This window comes from Rhinolophus hipposideros, assembly GCF_964194185.1.
Source record: "Rhinolophus hipposideros genome assembly, chromosome: 2".
Taxonomy (NCBI): Eukaryota; Metazoa; Chordata; class Mammalia; order Chiroptera; family Rhinolophidae; genus Rhinolophus; species Rhinolophus hipposideros.
The window spans coordinates 40,161,381-40,178,868 of NC_138048.1; the positions used below are offsets into that span (position 1 = coordinate 40,161,381).

At 34.4% G+C, this 17,488-nt stretch overlaps 1 protein-coding gene across 1 annotated transcript in view; it reads right to left on the reverse strand.

The window, feature by feature from the left end:
* The window catches only part of SLC9C1 (solute carrier family 9 member C1), a gene marked incomplete at both ends in the record, with an annotated part of 73,561 nt that overhangs the window by 48,908 nt on the left and 7,165 nt on the right, over positions 1-17,488 (reverse strand). Inside the window, 6 exon segments of the mRNA XM_081078916.1 lie at positions 3,369-3,543; positions 6,717-6,860; positions 7,758-7,857; positions 11,513-11,545; positions 11,548-11,673; positions 13,987-14,080. Coding sequence (XP_080935042.1) covers positions 3,369-3,543; positions 6,717-6,860; positions 7,758-7,857; positions 11,513-11,545; positions 11,548-11,673; positions 13,987-14,080 — 672 coding nt within the window.

Here is a 17,488-nt window from a genome sequence, read left to right on the forward strand (position 1 = left end):
CCTCCTCCTCGTGTTTCTTTTTTGAGGATCCTTGGGATTTTCTATATAGCTAGTTATACCATCTGCAAATAAGGATAGTTTCATTTCTCTCTTTTCAATATTCATGCATTTTTAATGCACTTTTTTTCTTGTCTTATGGAACAGGCTAGAACGTTCATCATGATGTTCAATAAGAGGAGTAAGAGTAGATATTCTTGTATTACTCCCAATGTTAAGGAGAAAGCAGTGTCTCACTCTTAATTACAATGTTATCTGTAAGTATATTTGTAGATGTTCTTTATCGACTTTACGAAGTGTCCTTCTATTTATATTTTTTGAGAGATTTTGCCATGAATAGGTATTGGACTTTGTTAAATATTTTTTCAGCATCGATTGATATGATTCCATAAATAACACACCCTATTGGTTGATGATGTTGCTCAGTTCTTCCATATCCTTGCTGATTTCCTGTCTACACGGTCTATAATTTGTTGAACAAATCACAGGGAGAAGTATTAAAGTCACAAACTAAAATATGCTTATTTCTCCTTTTAGTTCCAAGTTTTTGCTTCACATTATTCCCTACTCTCGTTTGAAACATATTCATTTAAGATTGCTTATTTCCCCTTGCTTCTGCAGTTCAATCTACTAAATCTACTATTAAGCACATAAAGGAAAATCTTCGTTTCAGATATTATATTTTTCAATTATAGAATTTCTCTTTGGTTCTTTTATCAGTTTCATTTTGTTTTCACAGAAATAGTCCATGTCTTCAGATCTTATGTCCATTTTTTTAAAATTTTTAAATGTATTTTTGATAGTGTTTCTAGTTCCAGCATCTGTTTCATCTCTGGGTCTATTTCAACTGAATAATTTTCTCCCTTAATTAGAAGTCACATTTTCCTGCTTCTCCACGTGTATACTAATATTTAATTTTAATTTGGACCTTATGGATTCTACGTTGTTGAGAGTCTTGATTATGTTGTCTTCCCTTAAAGAGTTTTGAGTTTTATTGTGTCAGTTAATGTACTCACAGATCATTCTATCTTGCCAAGGCTGGGTCTAGAGTAAACCTTACTATAGGGCATAATCCTTATTTCTAAGCATGGTCTTTCTGAGGTCACAACTTAACCCATGTGGTGTTCATGAGGTTTACACTGTACCTAGCCAGAACTCCAGTAGCTCTCAGTACTGTGTGGCCTCCAGAATGTCCATTCAACACAAAGCTCTATAATGGCTCTTCACTGCCAGTCCTCCTCTAATTTTCTGATTGCGCAGTTTGCATTGGACTAATGACCCAAGAGGATCCCTGTGCCGATTTCTGCTGCTACTTCTTTCCACACTCCTTCCCTCCCTGGAACCCTGCCCCGCAAATTCAAAGCTGCATCAGTAGCCCTGACTCTATTTTTTACACTCAGTGAGGCTACTGTTCTCTATTTGGTCTCCACATTTTTTATGCCACAATTTATAAGAAAGTCAGAGTAAACGTGAACTCTTCTAATGTGTCTATCCTTCTCTCAATGATCCAACCATTCAGTGTCCTTACCCAATACCAACAATCAATTGCTTCATATATTTCAACCCATTTTACAGTTATTTACTGTGGGAAGTAAGTCTGATATCAATTATTCATCATGGCCAGGGCCAGAATTCTACAGGCAGTGTTATTTTTCTAAAAGTTCCTGAAGCATTCTAAAGTTCATTCCAGGTTGAGGACCACTAAGTTAGTTAAATATTGCTTAATAGTAATAAGAGCTAACATTTATATAGTAAGACTATAGTACAATATGTCAGGCTTCTTTAATCCTCACTTCAATTCTATAAAGGAAACACCAATATCGTCCAATTATACAGATGGGAAACTGAGGCACTATACCTTACCCAAGATCATTTAATTTGTGAGTAGTAGACATGGGATTGAGTTAGTATTTTTAACCTTTTACCGTAGTACCTCTTCGTGAGTATTAATGAGTCAACTGTAGGATTCAGCCAAATTAAAGGAAGGAAGGAGTGCTACTTTTTTCTCAACTAGTTATTATTAGTGAGGACATTTCACTAAATGACTTTATTTACTAAGATTTTATTTCAAAGCACATCTACATGTCATCATTATCATCACCATAGCTCATATTTATTATACATTTATTGTACACTTTGTACATATGCTATTTTTTGTACATATTATACATAACGCTAAACAATGTATTACAAATTTTATGTATATTTTTAATTTCTCATAATAACCCTTTGAGGTAGTGGTATGCTAGAGTTGGCTCTTACCAGCTTGTGAGAGCTCAGCATTAAATCTTTAGGAAGTTTATGAGCTGATTGATGTTCTGTTGGTGAGCGTGATCACACAACAAGAATTGGTAAGTACTACACATTAGGGCTCCATCCCCCCTGCTAAAGTTACTTGTTAAAAACTTACTAGCAAACCATTGGTATTTTTATTAAGTCCATTTTGGAATGAGGAAACTGACACATGGGGTGGGGGTGGGAATTAAATAACTTGTTGATGGTCACATAGCAACCAACTAAAAATTTCAAAACCCAGATTCATGTGCAATGATCACCATTACACTTGTCAGGATGTATGATGATGACACTGGTCTTAATTATTCCTGCAGGGGGAGACAGGTTAAAAAGAAGGGGGAGATCATGTGATATTAAATAATTTTTGTTTTAAAAGCAGTGTTTGACTATTTAGTTTTTTAATGTTTGAATTATTATTTAATTAGACATGTAATAATTTCCTAGCCATTCTTCCCTTTACACTTGAAATTAACATTAAAATAAACAAAACCCACAATGGAAGTGTTACTTAGAAAATTTTGTGATGTCTGCATAGAAAATTTGTTATAGAGCTCCTTGTAATTATTTTACCTGGAGATGATGTAGAGGAGAGTCATGCCCATTACGTTCTGTTAGGGAGAGTTTGCAGGCACTATCTTAGTAATAAATTCACTTGATAATTAAAATGTTTGATATCTAGCATTACTAAATGTGGCTTCATAAAGTTACAGAAGGTAAAGAGCTAATCATAAGTAGGTTTCTGCTTTTCCTGAGTTGGTATTAGGAGTAAATAAAAATAAAAACATTAAGTGCATACTCTGTATTAGGTACTATTTTAAAAGATTTGTAAGTTCTAATTCCTTTAACCTTTATAATAAACCTATATTTACGAGTGTGATGAAGGAATTTAGGGGTCCCTAAGCTAGAATGGTGAAGAGGAAAGTTGCCAGTTGTTCCTCCTCTCCCCAGTCTTGCCATCATAGCTAATTCACTCCCACAGTTCAAGTGGGGTTGAGCTACCTCAATACAAAAGCATATTTTAGTACACAGCAACCGTTTTTATAAAATAGTCAAATAAAAAATATATCTTTCTTTACTTGCAATTTTTCCCTCTCAGATGCAAGAGGAAATTCAGAGTAAGCAAGCAGAAGGGCCATGTTTATATTAGGTATCCCTCTCATTTCACTCCAGACCATTATGAATGCCCAGCGCCAGTTGAACCCATCACCAAGTCGAGACAAAAGAGGGCTCATTAATAGAATGACCAGAATTCTAAAAGACAAAACAAATTTTAAAAAGTTATTCTTGTCATAGAAATTTATTTCCATTTCATCCTACTCTGTTACTTCCAATTTGTTTCCCATGGAATTGCCAACTCTGACAAATAAGCCATCTTTCACACACTGTTGGCATAGAACCAAAGGAAGGCAGATGGAAATTTCATAGAGAGACGTGCCAAAAGAATGTTATTAATATTCTCTTTGTTTCTTCCTATTGGGTGAGTAGTAGGGTAATTTCACATCACCCCTAAGTGATGCTTCTTCAGGTGAAGAAGAAAAACTGAGAGATGTTTTGTAAATATATATTCTATATTGGACCCCAAAAAGAAGTAAACGCAAATCTAATGAATAAGAAATAAGAAAAAAACGAGTCCCCTCCCCCCACTTACTTTTTTTTTTAGTAGTCTTTTTTTATTATTATTATTAGTTTTAGGTGCACAAGACAAGGTAATACTTAGACGTTCATCATTTATATCCCTCACATTGTGAACCCCCCTCCCCCATCCTCCCTTCCACTATCCCTCCGACATCGCACTGAGCCATCACATTATATATATAAAATTATAGTTGGCATTCATTATTGTTCAGCTTTAGGTGTACAGTACATTGATCAAGCATCTACATCTTCCCTGAGGTGGTCTCCCAAATGGTACCTGTGTCCATCAGATACCCTACAAAATCTTTACAACACTATCGATTACGTTCCAGAAATTATTTTTCAAAAACCCTGAGGCCATTTTGTGGTTACCGACTGTTTTCTAATCCCCTCACCTTTCCCCTTATCCCCACCCCCCACCCATCTAACAACTCTCATTTTTTCCTCTTTGTCCCCAAAACTGTTTCTGATTAGTTCATTCACTTATTCTTTTCTTTAGATTCCGCATATAAGTGAGATCATATGGTACTTGTCTTTCTCTTTCTGGCTTATTTCGCTTAACATAATGTTCTCGAGATCCATCCATGTTGTTGCAAATGGTAAGATTTCTTTCTTCTTTATGGCTGTGTAATACTCCATTGTATAAATGTACCACAGTTTCTTAATCCAGTCATCTACCGATGGGCATTTCGGTTCTTTCCATATCTTGGCTATTGTGTATAGTGCTTCAATAAACATAGGAGTGCATACAGATTTTTGAATTGGAGTTTTGGATTCCTCCAGATAGATGCCTAGGAGTGGAATTACTGGATCATAGGGTAGTTCCATTTTCAGATTTCTGAGATACCTCCATACTGTTTTCCATAGAGGCTGAACCAATCTGCAATCCCACCAACAGTGCACAAGCGTTCCCTTTTCTCCACATCTGCGCCAGCACTTGTTGTTTGTTGATTTATTGATGATAGCCATTTTGACTGGGGTGAGCCCCCACCCACTTTTTAAAATAGATTTAAATCTTGCTGAATCTGTGCAATATTGGTCAATTAATTTCTGTTTCTTCTTTCAATCATGTACTGTTCCTACACTTTGTACTAATTGTATCTGATAATTTGACACTAATTTCCATTTACTTGGTACTAGTCAACATGATGTTGACTCCTAACTTATTTTCCTAGGTGGAAGTAGAATGTTGACAATTTGAATTATGGAGATTGAAGAATTGTGACACTCCAGTAATGGTGGTTTTCCCTCCTCTATGTCATCTCTTTTTTAACTACATGAGCAGATTCTTTTTTGCCTCTTAACATTGAAAAAGAAACTACAAAAATTATTTGAGCAAAAAGGACATTTACAAAGAGGACTTCCTTATGATTTTTTTTAAAAAGCTATTTCTAACTATAATTAGTAGAAAATTACTTGCTATATAATATCAAACAATCAAACCAAGAAGAAAAATTTATTGATGATAGGTATTTAACTTCATGAAAGCTCACAGAAAAAGAAAAACCACTGGAAGAAAATGTACCACATGTTTATAGTGGTTTCTTCTAGGTAGTAAAATTATAAAAGATTTTTTTCTTAGTATCACTTTTTCAAAATTTTTGTTAAATTTATAGGGGTGACATTGGTTAGTAAAATTATATAGGTTTCAAGTGTACAATTCTATAATACATCATCTATATATTGCATTGTGTATTCACCATATATTTAACCCCTTTTTCCCTCTTCTATCATGCCCCTCCCCCCTTACCCTCTGGTAACCACTAAACTGTTGTGTTAATGAGTTTTTGTTTCTTTGTTTATTTGTCATGTTCATTTTTTGCTTTCAGTTTTATATCCCACAATGAGTGAAGTCATATGGTTCTTGACTTTTTCTGTCTGATTTATTTCATTTAGCACAATAATCTCAAGATCCATCCATATTGTTGCAAATGGTAATATTTCATCTTTTCTTATGGCCGAGTAATATTCCATTGAATATACGTACCACATTGTCTTTATCCAATCATCTATTGAAGAACACTTCAGTTGTTTCCATGACCTGGCCACTGTGAATAATGCTTCAATGAACATAGGGATATATATATCTTCACAGATAAATGTTTTGGGATATTTGGGGGTAGGTACCTAAGAGAGGGATTGCTGGGTAATATGGTAATTCTATTCTTAATTTTTTGAGGAACCTCCAAACTGTTTTACATAGTGGTTGTACCAATTTACATTCCTACCAACAGTGTATGTGTTTCTTTTTCTCCACAGCCTCTGCAATACTTGTTATTACTTGTCTTGTTGATAATAGCCATTCTGACAGGTGTGAGGTGGTATCTCATTGTGGTTTTGATTTGCATTTTCCTTATAGCTAGTGAGGTTAAGCGTTTTTTTATATATCTGTTGGCCATTTGCATGTCTTCTTGGGAGAAGTGTCTGTTCAGGTCCTCTGTGCATTTTTTAATTGGATTGCTTGTTTTTTTTGTTGTTGAATCCTATGAGTTCTTTGTATATTTTGGATATTAGCCCCTTATCAGAGGTCTTGTTTGCAAACGTTTCCTCCCAAGCTGTTGGTTGCCACTTCTTTCTAATTTTCAAAAATTTTACAGACGGCTTGCATTGCTTTGAAATGCAGTTAAAAACTGAAAAAGAAAACACTAAGCACTAATTTGCTGATGATTCCTTGGAAGGTTTAAGAGAAAATTTTTCATTCTAAGGAGTGAAACATTTCTATTATTTTAAATATGTCTTTGGGTTTATTCAGTATCCTATAAGTAGAAAAATTCAAATGACATTCTTACCTTATAACAGTAAGTGTGAAGTATATATTAAATGAATAATATATGTCAGAAAATGATATATATAAATACGTATGTGCAGGAATTAGAAGTCCGGTGAAAGTAAACACCATAAGAAAAGCAACAAATGATAGACAATTCCAGAATCTGCATTTTCAGAAAAAAATTAAATGTAGTTAATTATAGTTAATTAATCTAACGTATTTATTGCAAGGCTTATCTATGAGTGAGGCATTGTGCTAGGCATTATCAAGAAAGTAAAGATGAATAAACTATTTACCAACACTCAACGGGCTTATCATTTAACTGGGAAAAAAGAGCACTAAGGCAAGTAAACAAATAATTCTAAAGTAGTTCTGATTTACATAGTGATAGAGTTAAGCCTTTGCCTAAAATCTAGCAAGCACTTAGAAGATATGATAAATCTGTTATTCACATGAGTGCCCTTTGTAGAGCCTTCATTTGGGCTTTGTGATGGTGTGCTTATTCAAGTGCCCCAGAGCCCAGGAAAACTCTTCTTCATTCTCAGAGCTCATGTTTTCATCAGCTGCATGCAAAGCAGCAATTTTAACCAGTTTACACTGAATGTAAATTAGCGTCTTTCTTTTGGATTGACTTTGAAAGACATGTTTAGGTTGGAGTTATGTTATTTTTTTTAAAACTCCTTCAGGCATCACAGTTCATGGAACTCGAGAATACTGATTGTGAACGCTTGTATCATTAGGAAAAGCTGAAATGATTGATTTTGAAAGGAAATACTGAACTGCTAGTCCACTAGACTGGAAATGACTGAGTAGATGGTTAGAAACTTGAGGGAATTTGTGGGAAAATAGAACCGACATGAACTCAAGGTGAAGTTACAAATTTTGCCTAAAATTAAAAGAGACGGAGACACAGGCAATGGCGTTTGTAAGCAGGGTTTTTAAGTTGGGTAGTTTACAAGTCAGCGTCTTACTTTGACCATGTAGATGTAGATGTAGTTATTATCATGATATTATAGCTTCTAATGTATGAAACAAAGTAAAAAATGTATTAGCCACTCACTCCAAAAGTAGTGCTTCAACTCCTGGTTTAAAACTTGTAGAATTTAAAAAAAGTCCCATACTAGTCACGGTTAATATTCCAGACATTCCAACTAGATCACCTAGTTTTACAAAGAAATAAATATGAAGTATTAATTTAGCATCAACAGTGGAACAAATTTTACCAGGGATGAAAATATCAGATAGCTTGATAGTACAGTGACTATAGAGAGGCTACTCCACTCGGTTTCAACTGAATAATACTGTAAGTTATTACCACCATCTATCATCCTTCTTCCTTCTCAGATCCATACACGATTGTGTAGTAACGTCTGTATTGGACATCCTTACACTGCTTTGGCTTCAGATCGTTGACATCAATATGGAGCTCACAAAACTCTTCATGGACTTTAGTGAGATTAGAGCACCCTCTACAGGTTTAAATTTTTCAGAGAGGAGCTGGCTGAATGAAAAGCGAAGTGAGCTGATTAAGTTCTCTAAGGACAAGCCTATTTCATTTGCTTTCTTCTTGGGAGATAGTAGGAGATAGATACGGTTTGACTCTGTGATAGGTCTAAAGGAGTTGAGCCAGGAAAAAAAACAACATGAATGTACTTCCCCAGTTTAATTTTGTTTTGGCGCATTTACTACGGGAGACTGAAAAGTCTGAAGAATTGTGACATATTCTTTAAAGTAGTTCTAGTAGAGAACTAGCTTCCAGCAGGAGACCCCCCACCCCCAGCTTATGAAGGTAGTATATCATCACTGTGAAAAATTCAAATAATATGGTACATTATAGAGTTTATATATAGATATTTATATTGTTTTTTTAAAGAGAACACCAGTAATTCAACTGCCACTACCTCAGGTATGATTTTAAAGAAAATTTTAATTGGAATTTCTATTGGAGAGAGGATTATATTCATCTAGAAGAAATAATTTGATAAGCTAATTGAGACTAGAGGATGAGACCCGCTGGGCAGCTTCAAGCATTAAAAGATTCTTGATGAATTTATATACTGGAGACAGTGGTAAAAATCTAGCAGGGAACATGCATGGAAAAGTGAGGAAATAGGGGTAGCCATCAGATCTCACAGAAACATGAACTACGTAATGTAACTTTCTTTCCCTGTGATCTCTCCTTGTCCTTTGCTTCAATAAAATTTACTAAGAAGCAGAAACGGTGCTATACTTAAGAGGAGGCAACAGAGATCATGAAGAAGAAAACTCCAGAATCTTTTAGAAATCATAAGGAGATCTTTGGGTTTTCATAGGCTAGAGAATTGGGAATTACATATAATTGGATAAAGATCTTTGAGTAGAGTACCCAGTGAGCACTCACAGTGGCATATATCCAATATACATAAACACAACGAAAGTCACACATAAATAAAACAACCACAATGGGATTATACAGTAATACTGTTCTGTAATGGGCTGCTCCTTTTTTTTTTTAAAAAAAAGAACTTGATGTTTAGCAGACATCATTCTAGTTAATAAAAATGTTTGGTTTAATACTAAAGAACTTTGTGGATATCCCACTTTTATCATATTTATCAAATTGCCATATGTGTGCCTTCTGTTTCTTTGGTTTACTTTGTATTCCTTTGTTATAACAGTTGTATTTTAATTACTGTAGGTTTATTAAATGTTTAATTCCTACCTAGTAAGGAAAGTTCTCCACTTTTTAAAAAAATTGTCTTGCCTATTATCACAACTAATATTTCCAGAGAAACTTTAAAAATTGTTTTGTAAAATTTCAACCCCCCCCCAAATTTTTATCATTGCTTGAGTCAGATTATGATATATTTTAATTTGATGAGATTAGTATCATTATTGTACTATTGAGTCTTTCCTTTTGGAGATGGAAAATTACATCTCTAAATATAATATAAAGTTTTATATTCTTTTAGTCCTGGCCAGAAATGGTACCTAAGCCAGAAACTAACACTTTAGTCATTTTTAAATCATGAAAGAAGAGGGAACGATGGGCATAGATGCTTTAAGATCAAGTCCTGATCTAGTCATTGTAACTTGTTAGGTAATAGCAAAATTTGAAAAATATTTATGATGACTGCCTTGAAGATACTAACAATATAAACATTACGCCAGGAGAGAAAGTCCTTTTAGATTTATATTTACTCTGTATCTTGTTTTTATGAATTTCTGTCCTAGAAGTTTTCTTTCTAAAATGTTTATTGAGGCATCTTAACTCAAAGTTTAAAATTATTCCCTTGGATACAACCCTTGATATTGAGGTAATGCTCACTTACTAAATGATGTTAGAGGAAGTTACATTTGCTGCAATGTATTTTTGTAGGAATGTAGGTACATACAAAGTAGTACATGAAGAATATACTGGTACTGACTGATCATTTTTTCACTGTCTATTAATTCATTCATTTGATCCTGTAACCTCACTAGATTCTAATTGGCTTTAATTCACTGATTAGCTAAGAAACCTCACTATCCTATGTTCTACCTTTCTTTCCTCAGACATGAAAATAAGGAACCCTGTTACTCTAGCACTTCCAAAGAGAAGGTTTTCTCTGTTTCTATTTATTCAAATTTCATCTTATTCACTAAACTTTTGTAGTTTTTCTGTTTAGGTCCAAACTTCTTATTAATTTTATTCCTTGATATTTTATAAATTTTTGTCAATGTAAAGAGAATCTAATTTTCATGATACTTTCTAACTAGTTATGGCTGGCTTATAAGAACACTACTGATTTTTTTAATATTAACCTTATATCAATCTGTTAAAGAGCCTTGCTGTTTAATTTCTTAATTCTCTGAGATTTTCTATATAATTTAAAATGTTGTGATTAATATAATAACCATTTTCTCTTTCAAAATACGTGTACACTTTTTTCCCTTATTGTATTAGCTAGAGCTTCCAGAACTACTTTCAATCATGGTCATAAGAATAAATAACATTGTCTTATTACTTAAAGTAATGGAAAGACATAGTATAAGTTGGTAACTAGCTATTATCACACATGGCAACTCCAAATCACTTGTAGAGCTGTCTGAATAGCTGGGTTGAATGTGATTCTCAGGCTGTATCAGGAAATAGTGATATGGCTAAATATCAATACCTGCCATATTTCTGTGAGGAGGGAATGGTGGTAAATGGATTAATAATATTGATAGATTTTCTAATATTTAGCCAAACTATATCTGCAACTTGCATTTTTATTTCCTTTTTGATCTTAGAGCTACCAAGAAAAAATATATTAAATTTCAGGCAGTTAGAATGATTTTTTTGTTTTAAACCATTCTTTTGTAGTTAGTATTTAACTGCATTATGGTTGAGCAATGTTTGGGATTTTATTGAAATGTTCTTGTAGTCTAATTTATTTTTGTAAATGGTCTACAGGTATATAGGTATATGTAAAGGATATGTATTCTGTTTCGGAGGTAAAAAATATATATCTTATAAATCACACATTTAAGTTTTTATTGATATCTTTTTTATACCCATAATAATTTTGTGTTGAATTGATTATGAAATTATCTGAGAAAGGCATGCTAAAATATCTCATTGTAATTATGAGTTTGTCAGTTTTTTCTGTCTTTGATTGTGGTATTTACATATTTTGGCATATTGTTTTCTGTTGTACAGGTACTAATGTTTTTTTTATCTCTTTTGATATATTATTTTAACAAAAATATTCCTTCTAGATCAGTTGAATTTTTTTTAAACCAACTTTTGCCTGGTATGTTTATTTTGAATTTCTCTATGTCACTTAATTTTCGGCATCGGCCCTCACTTACAAATAAAAAAGATGAGGTACAGAACTGAAAAGTGAGACTTATGTGATTGACGTCATCACCAAAAACAGCAGACATCCACAATTGAATGAGTTTTGAACTTAGCATTCCAAATAAGAAACTCGCTACATAATATGACCATATTTCATCCATGATTTCATGGGCTGCAAGAAAGAAGAGTAAACAGAAATAGTTAATAGAACTTACTGTTCATTTTAAGTGATATTCTGGGTCAACTTTTCTTTTTGTCATTATCTTTAAAATTAATGCATTCATTGCCTTTGGGATAGATGTGGGGTGTTTTCTTGTTCCTAAACTGAAAAAGTTTCTTTTCAAATGCTGAAAACCACACTTAAATCTGTAAAATTCAGTTTAGTTTAAGAGCTTTTTTTCAGTCCCCATTAAGGAATATGTATTTATTCAGTGTCAAACAGTGTAATAAATTTTGAAGATACAGTAATGAATAAGAAACAGTAAGTCTCTAAACTCATGGCGTTTATAGTCTAGATCTAATGTAGCACACAAAGGAAATATGGAAAAAAGGAGCACCTCTGGAAATATAGAAAAAGGAGCACAACCGAGTGAATCTCCTATATTGTCCTAGCCTGTCAAACCAACTGGTTCCTTACTGTTGGGCATTTCATTCTTTCCAGTTTTCCCCCTGATAAATAACGTTGCAGTGTATATTTCTCTACATAATTTTTTTGTACTTCTCTGATTACTTCCTTAGGACCCAGAAGTGGAATTATGCACTAAAGGATAGTTGCTTCTTTATTAATATTGTTATATTTTGCCAAATTTCTTTCTACAGTCATTATGATGCCCTTCCCAGGAAAATAGGAAGTCTAAGTCCTGGATATGCTCCTTTGCTGGAATCAGGCATGTTAGTGGGTGACGAAATCCTCCCCACATTTACAGAGTGAGGAATTGAGGAGCAGAGTTTGAATCATAGATAAGAGTGGGTCCTGGGGAGAGGAAAGCCTAAAGGGTCAACTCCAACTCCAGTAAGTGGAGAGCAAGAACAAAACCAAAACAAAGAATGACTAGTAGAAAACAGTAACCATGACAAAAAGAACAAGGCTAAATTTGGAGGCAAATCTTAGAACTATGATCTGAGCTGGTAAAATGAAGGGAGAAAAAAAAATCCTTGTATGAGTTTTTGTCCATAAGTGTCCACCGTTGGGAGGGAGCTATTAGGAGTACTGAGGTGATTTAGATTCCTTCTTACCTAGTCTCATTCCCATGGCTGAAAAGGAGTCATGGTTTTTATATTTGCCAAGTGGAAATATTTAACATCTGTAGGGATAGTGTGAACATGGGAGGAACGTTTCATGAATAGCCCTCTAAACCACATCTGTTCTAGGCACGGTGATAATTTGGGGACTCCAGCACCTCCTATTACAAAGAACAGAGGCCAACTCTGGTTTTAGAAGGGTGCAGGGAACTGGAGTTAGAAGACCAGTTTGGAAGCTGCTTTCTCCTTTAAAAATGTTTGGAAAAGGTAAGAACTCTGAATGCAATAACTGTTCTTAGTTTTTCTCTCTTATAAGACTTCAAAGATAAAGTAACTTTAAATAATTATGTAAGTTATAAAAATAATGATTACTACAAAATTATTGATTCACAATTGTGTCAATTGATGTCAATGACGTATAAATAAAGCATCAGAGTTAATCTTATCAAGTTTCTTTCTTTATTAAGGGAAATTTTTCTTTCAAAGCTATTAAAAATTAGGAGGAAGTCCTAAAGGGTAAGGAAATAAATTCACTATTATCTTTTTCCTACAGAAGAGCTTTTGTTATTGTAGTTACTACTATTATTATTTTAATAGGGTGAATGCCTATAAGTTTTACTCCTCTGAGACCTAAACAAACACAAAATTCTGTTCCATTGATTATTATCAAAATTATGAGACAAGCTCTATGAAAGTAAGAACTAGTGTGCTCATGGCTGAATTACCAGGGCCTAGGATAAGAACTACCGCATAGTATATATCAATAAATAACCATTGGATTAATAAATTTATGAACTTCCACATCAGTCCCTTTCTCTTTTTTTCAACTTGTCTTTTTCCTTTCTTTTTTTACTAGTGACTATCAAGAAAGTTCTCCTGATTAGACTGTAGATGTCATCTCAGATAAGGGTCCCTGAAATTCTGTGGTCAACATTTACTATCTTAAATGGGCCGGGTAGAATACTGGACCAGGTTTAGAGGATGGGCAGAGATCCTTTTGACCAGTATGTAAGACTGTACTACTTTGCATTTTCAGTTTCCCCCAAGGGTAGTCCTTGAGTTTTAAGATGCTTCTGAATATATATATATATCTTTGTTGATCACTTTAGTCATCTTCAGGAAAGCCTTATCTGCAGGAAAGTTTTGTGGTGAAAGCCCCCAATTACTATATTGTGTCACCTCCCTTTGTACTCTAGATTTTGGAAGAGGTTGTATATGTGTGGTAGTTGGCTTTCTCATATACTTGCATATATGAAGCATTTAAAGGATGACCTTCCTGTGCTAACTAGTGTTCCAGGTTCATCACAGATGTCCCAAGCTGCCATGGCCTGGGAAAACTAATTGGATACAGAACAAGGCTAAAGGCAAGTACTTCTTTGCCCAAGTAGGGTAATTGTCCACTATCTGGACCAACTCTCTTGAGGAAGACAAGAGAGGAATGATGGTCCCCTGAATGAATCTTCTTGGGAAAGAATAATAGTCTTCAATTCTAAGTTTTAGGCATTGATTATGAATATGTTAAGCACATTGGGTCAGAATAGAGGTAAACAGAGTCCCTGGCTGCCCAAAAGGAAGCACACTCCAGAGACAGGGAAAACAATGATGGCTAAAACTTCTTGAGTGGTTGGTAAGATAATTTGGGTTATGCTTAATTGCTTGGCAGGGGTGTAGTAGAAGGATCCCACTTCAACATAATAGATTACTTGGCATCATACAGACCCCTTGACATACTACAATTTATTCTGGAAGCACCTCCAAAATATTCTTTTTTCAAGGGATAGGGAGATGGAATGAGATAATGCTGAAGAAGACCTTAGAACACAGAAGATATCCATTGAGTGGAATAGTATATATCAGTAATTATCTCCAGAAGACTGCAATCATTGCTTTTCCAAAATCAGTGTAAATGGCAACATACTACAGAGGTAAATAACTTCTTAGTATTATTATGAAAATATTTGGCTTTATGGACACACTTAAAGAGTGCTGTGGACTCCCCCTCTCAACTCAGAGACTATACTCTGAGAAGGTGTGGGTTTTAATGAGGGAGAAGCACATAAGACGTTTCTGGGGGTACTGGTAGCACTGTATTCCTTGTCTTGAGTGATAATTACACATCTGTATACTTTATAATCATTCATTACAATGTGCATATATCATTTATTTTACACACACACACACACACACACTAGAACGAAAAAGATACTTATAGTTCAGGGCTATCCAAATGTGGAAAAATGAGGCTCATGGGCTTGTCAAGTTTTCTGGTTCAGTGGAATGCTGCTCTTATAAGCATCCGCATGAAAAGTCCCAGCCCAGCCTCACAACAAAACCACAACTAATATTAAATAAAAGATGTGTTTTGTAAATACATGTAGTACTTTTTGTAGTGCTTTATAAAAGGTAAATCACTATACGACGTAATACGATTATGCTTGTACAAGCATAACTTATGGTAAGATATTACAAAATCCATGTCAGCTTTCAGAAAATGTAATGTGCTGATTTTAAGAAATTAAGAAAAAAAACATAGGTTCTTACCTAAGGAATTGTTCATACTTTTCAGGCTGGTGTTAATATTCCACAATACTATTAAACATAATAAAAGATATTATAGCGATCACCAGACTTTCTCCATTAATTAAATTGATGAGGTCTCTAGAAAGACCTATGGAAGGGAAAATATTTTCTTAATGTGGGAAAATCTTCATTAATATCAAATATTAAAATTTTATGGCAAGTAGAAGAATATTCTTAGCTATGGATTTATATCACATACTATCTTTACATACTTAAATAAACTTTAGTCATTTTGAAAACTCCCTTCAAGGAAATTTAATTATATGTAAACTGTAAGTTAAGTCTAGGCCATCATAGTTAGGTACCAATAAATTGCTTGAATTATGGTTTATGTAATTGAGATAATCAACTTGAGTTTTCATTCTTGTTTCAAAGCACAGATGAAAACACAAAATTCATTATTTTTTAAAATTCAGTGATTTGGCCTATATAAATACACACAGCATGTATTTAAGGCAAGATCAAAAACATGATGGAGTGATAAAGTAAATTCATAAACCAAGGCGTCATAACACCACCTGAACAAAGATTAAAGCAATTGTCCAGATATTCTCACTATAATAAAAATTGATTTTCCCATATATTCCTTTCAATGGTTTTAGAAATCAAGGGTCCATGAATGGAGAGTGCCCTGATATTATCCATCCTAATTTTCTTTTATTTATGATGATATTCTAAATTTAGATATCCTCATTTATCATTTTCTATGCTCTTAAATGTTCTTGTAGTGGCAAACTATAACTTTGAGCGTCTTTAATGAGTTTCTAAATTCCCATGAAAGCAAATGTTATTACATGGTAAAAGCCCTTCTTGAGAACCAATCATGCTATAGCTGTGATCACAGCCTACTACAGTAAGTATGCTGTTGGAAGACAAGAAAAGCCAAGGCATTCTGTTTTTGTGCCTTTTGTGTGGAAGCTCAATTGCCTTGATTGTCCGATTCTTCACCTGTCACTGTATATATGCCCTTTGCTGCAAGACTTCGCAGTTTCTTTCATCAGAGATCCAGTCTGTTTTGTTAAAAACTTGATGCAAGGCAGAGCCTTGAAAAGATTTCTGCTTCCTCTCCCTTTGACTGCTGCCGCCATCATGGCAACATTCCTTGGCTATCCTACTGGATGAATATGAGAAATATGTGGAACAAAGGTGGTTTCTCCTAGTTGAGGCCATCCTAGTCACGTAGCCTCCAAATGACCCTCCAGCTGACTATACATTCATTAGCCTAGCCAACATCAGCAGAGCATAGCCCATATTATCAGAACCGCCAGACTCGTGAGAAATAATACATAATTGTTGTTTTAAGCCACTATGTTTTGGAGTTTTTTCCTTACTCAGAAAAACCTGATATGGTTGTAAATATATTCCACTTTAGAAAATGGAATTATAACAAAATGTGAACATTTGGAAATAAATAATAGCAATGGGGGCATAAGAGGAGTCAACAGACCATAAAGAGCTCAAGGACAATGTGAATGTACTCATATTATTCTATTCATAGCCTGAGAGGGTTCTTTCCTCCCATCTTCTCCCCCTCTACCTCCTCCCCCTCCTCCCTTCCTCCCCTTTCTTCCCCTTCTTTTTCCTCCTCCTCATCCTTCTCCTCCTCCTCCATTTTTTTTTTGAGAATAAAACTTTAAACTATTAAAATCTTGCTTTTAAAACTCAGGCAAAATATTCCAAGACAAAAGTATTTTTTAAAAGATACAGAGTGAGAAGAAATCAAAGTTCTACAAGTAATGGCAAGGTGGCCAAAATTTCCAATAATAACCTTGCAAATTAATCCAAAAAAGTTATTTTAAATTCAATGATGGCAGGCCAGGAAATCAGTTGAATACTAACTAGATTAGCCAATTAAAAAGTTAAGAGAAGCATGGAATGCTCTCAGGTAGCATAAGACTCCCCCAAATCTTTTGAGTAGAAAAGGGGTTGGCACTGACAAAGTCCCTAGTGGCAAGGTTACATGATAGATGCTGACACTTTCTTCTCCTAAAGTCTTACCTCACAATCTTAATCTCCTTGTTTTGAAGACTTGGCTTTCCTTTATTCACATAGGCGTACTTGATGTGTCTCCCCTACTCTATTCTGCTTGCCTCAGATAGTTCCTTTCCCTTTAACTGGCCATAAAATGAAAAGTGTGTGTGTCTGCATGCACACATGCATGTGTG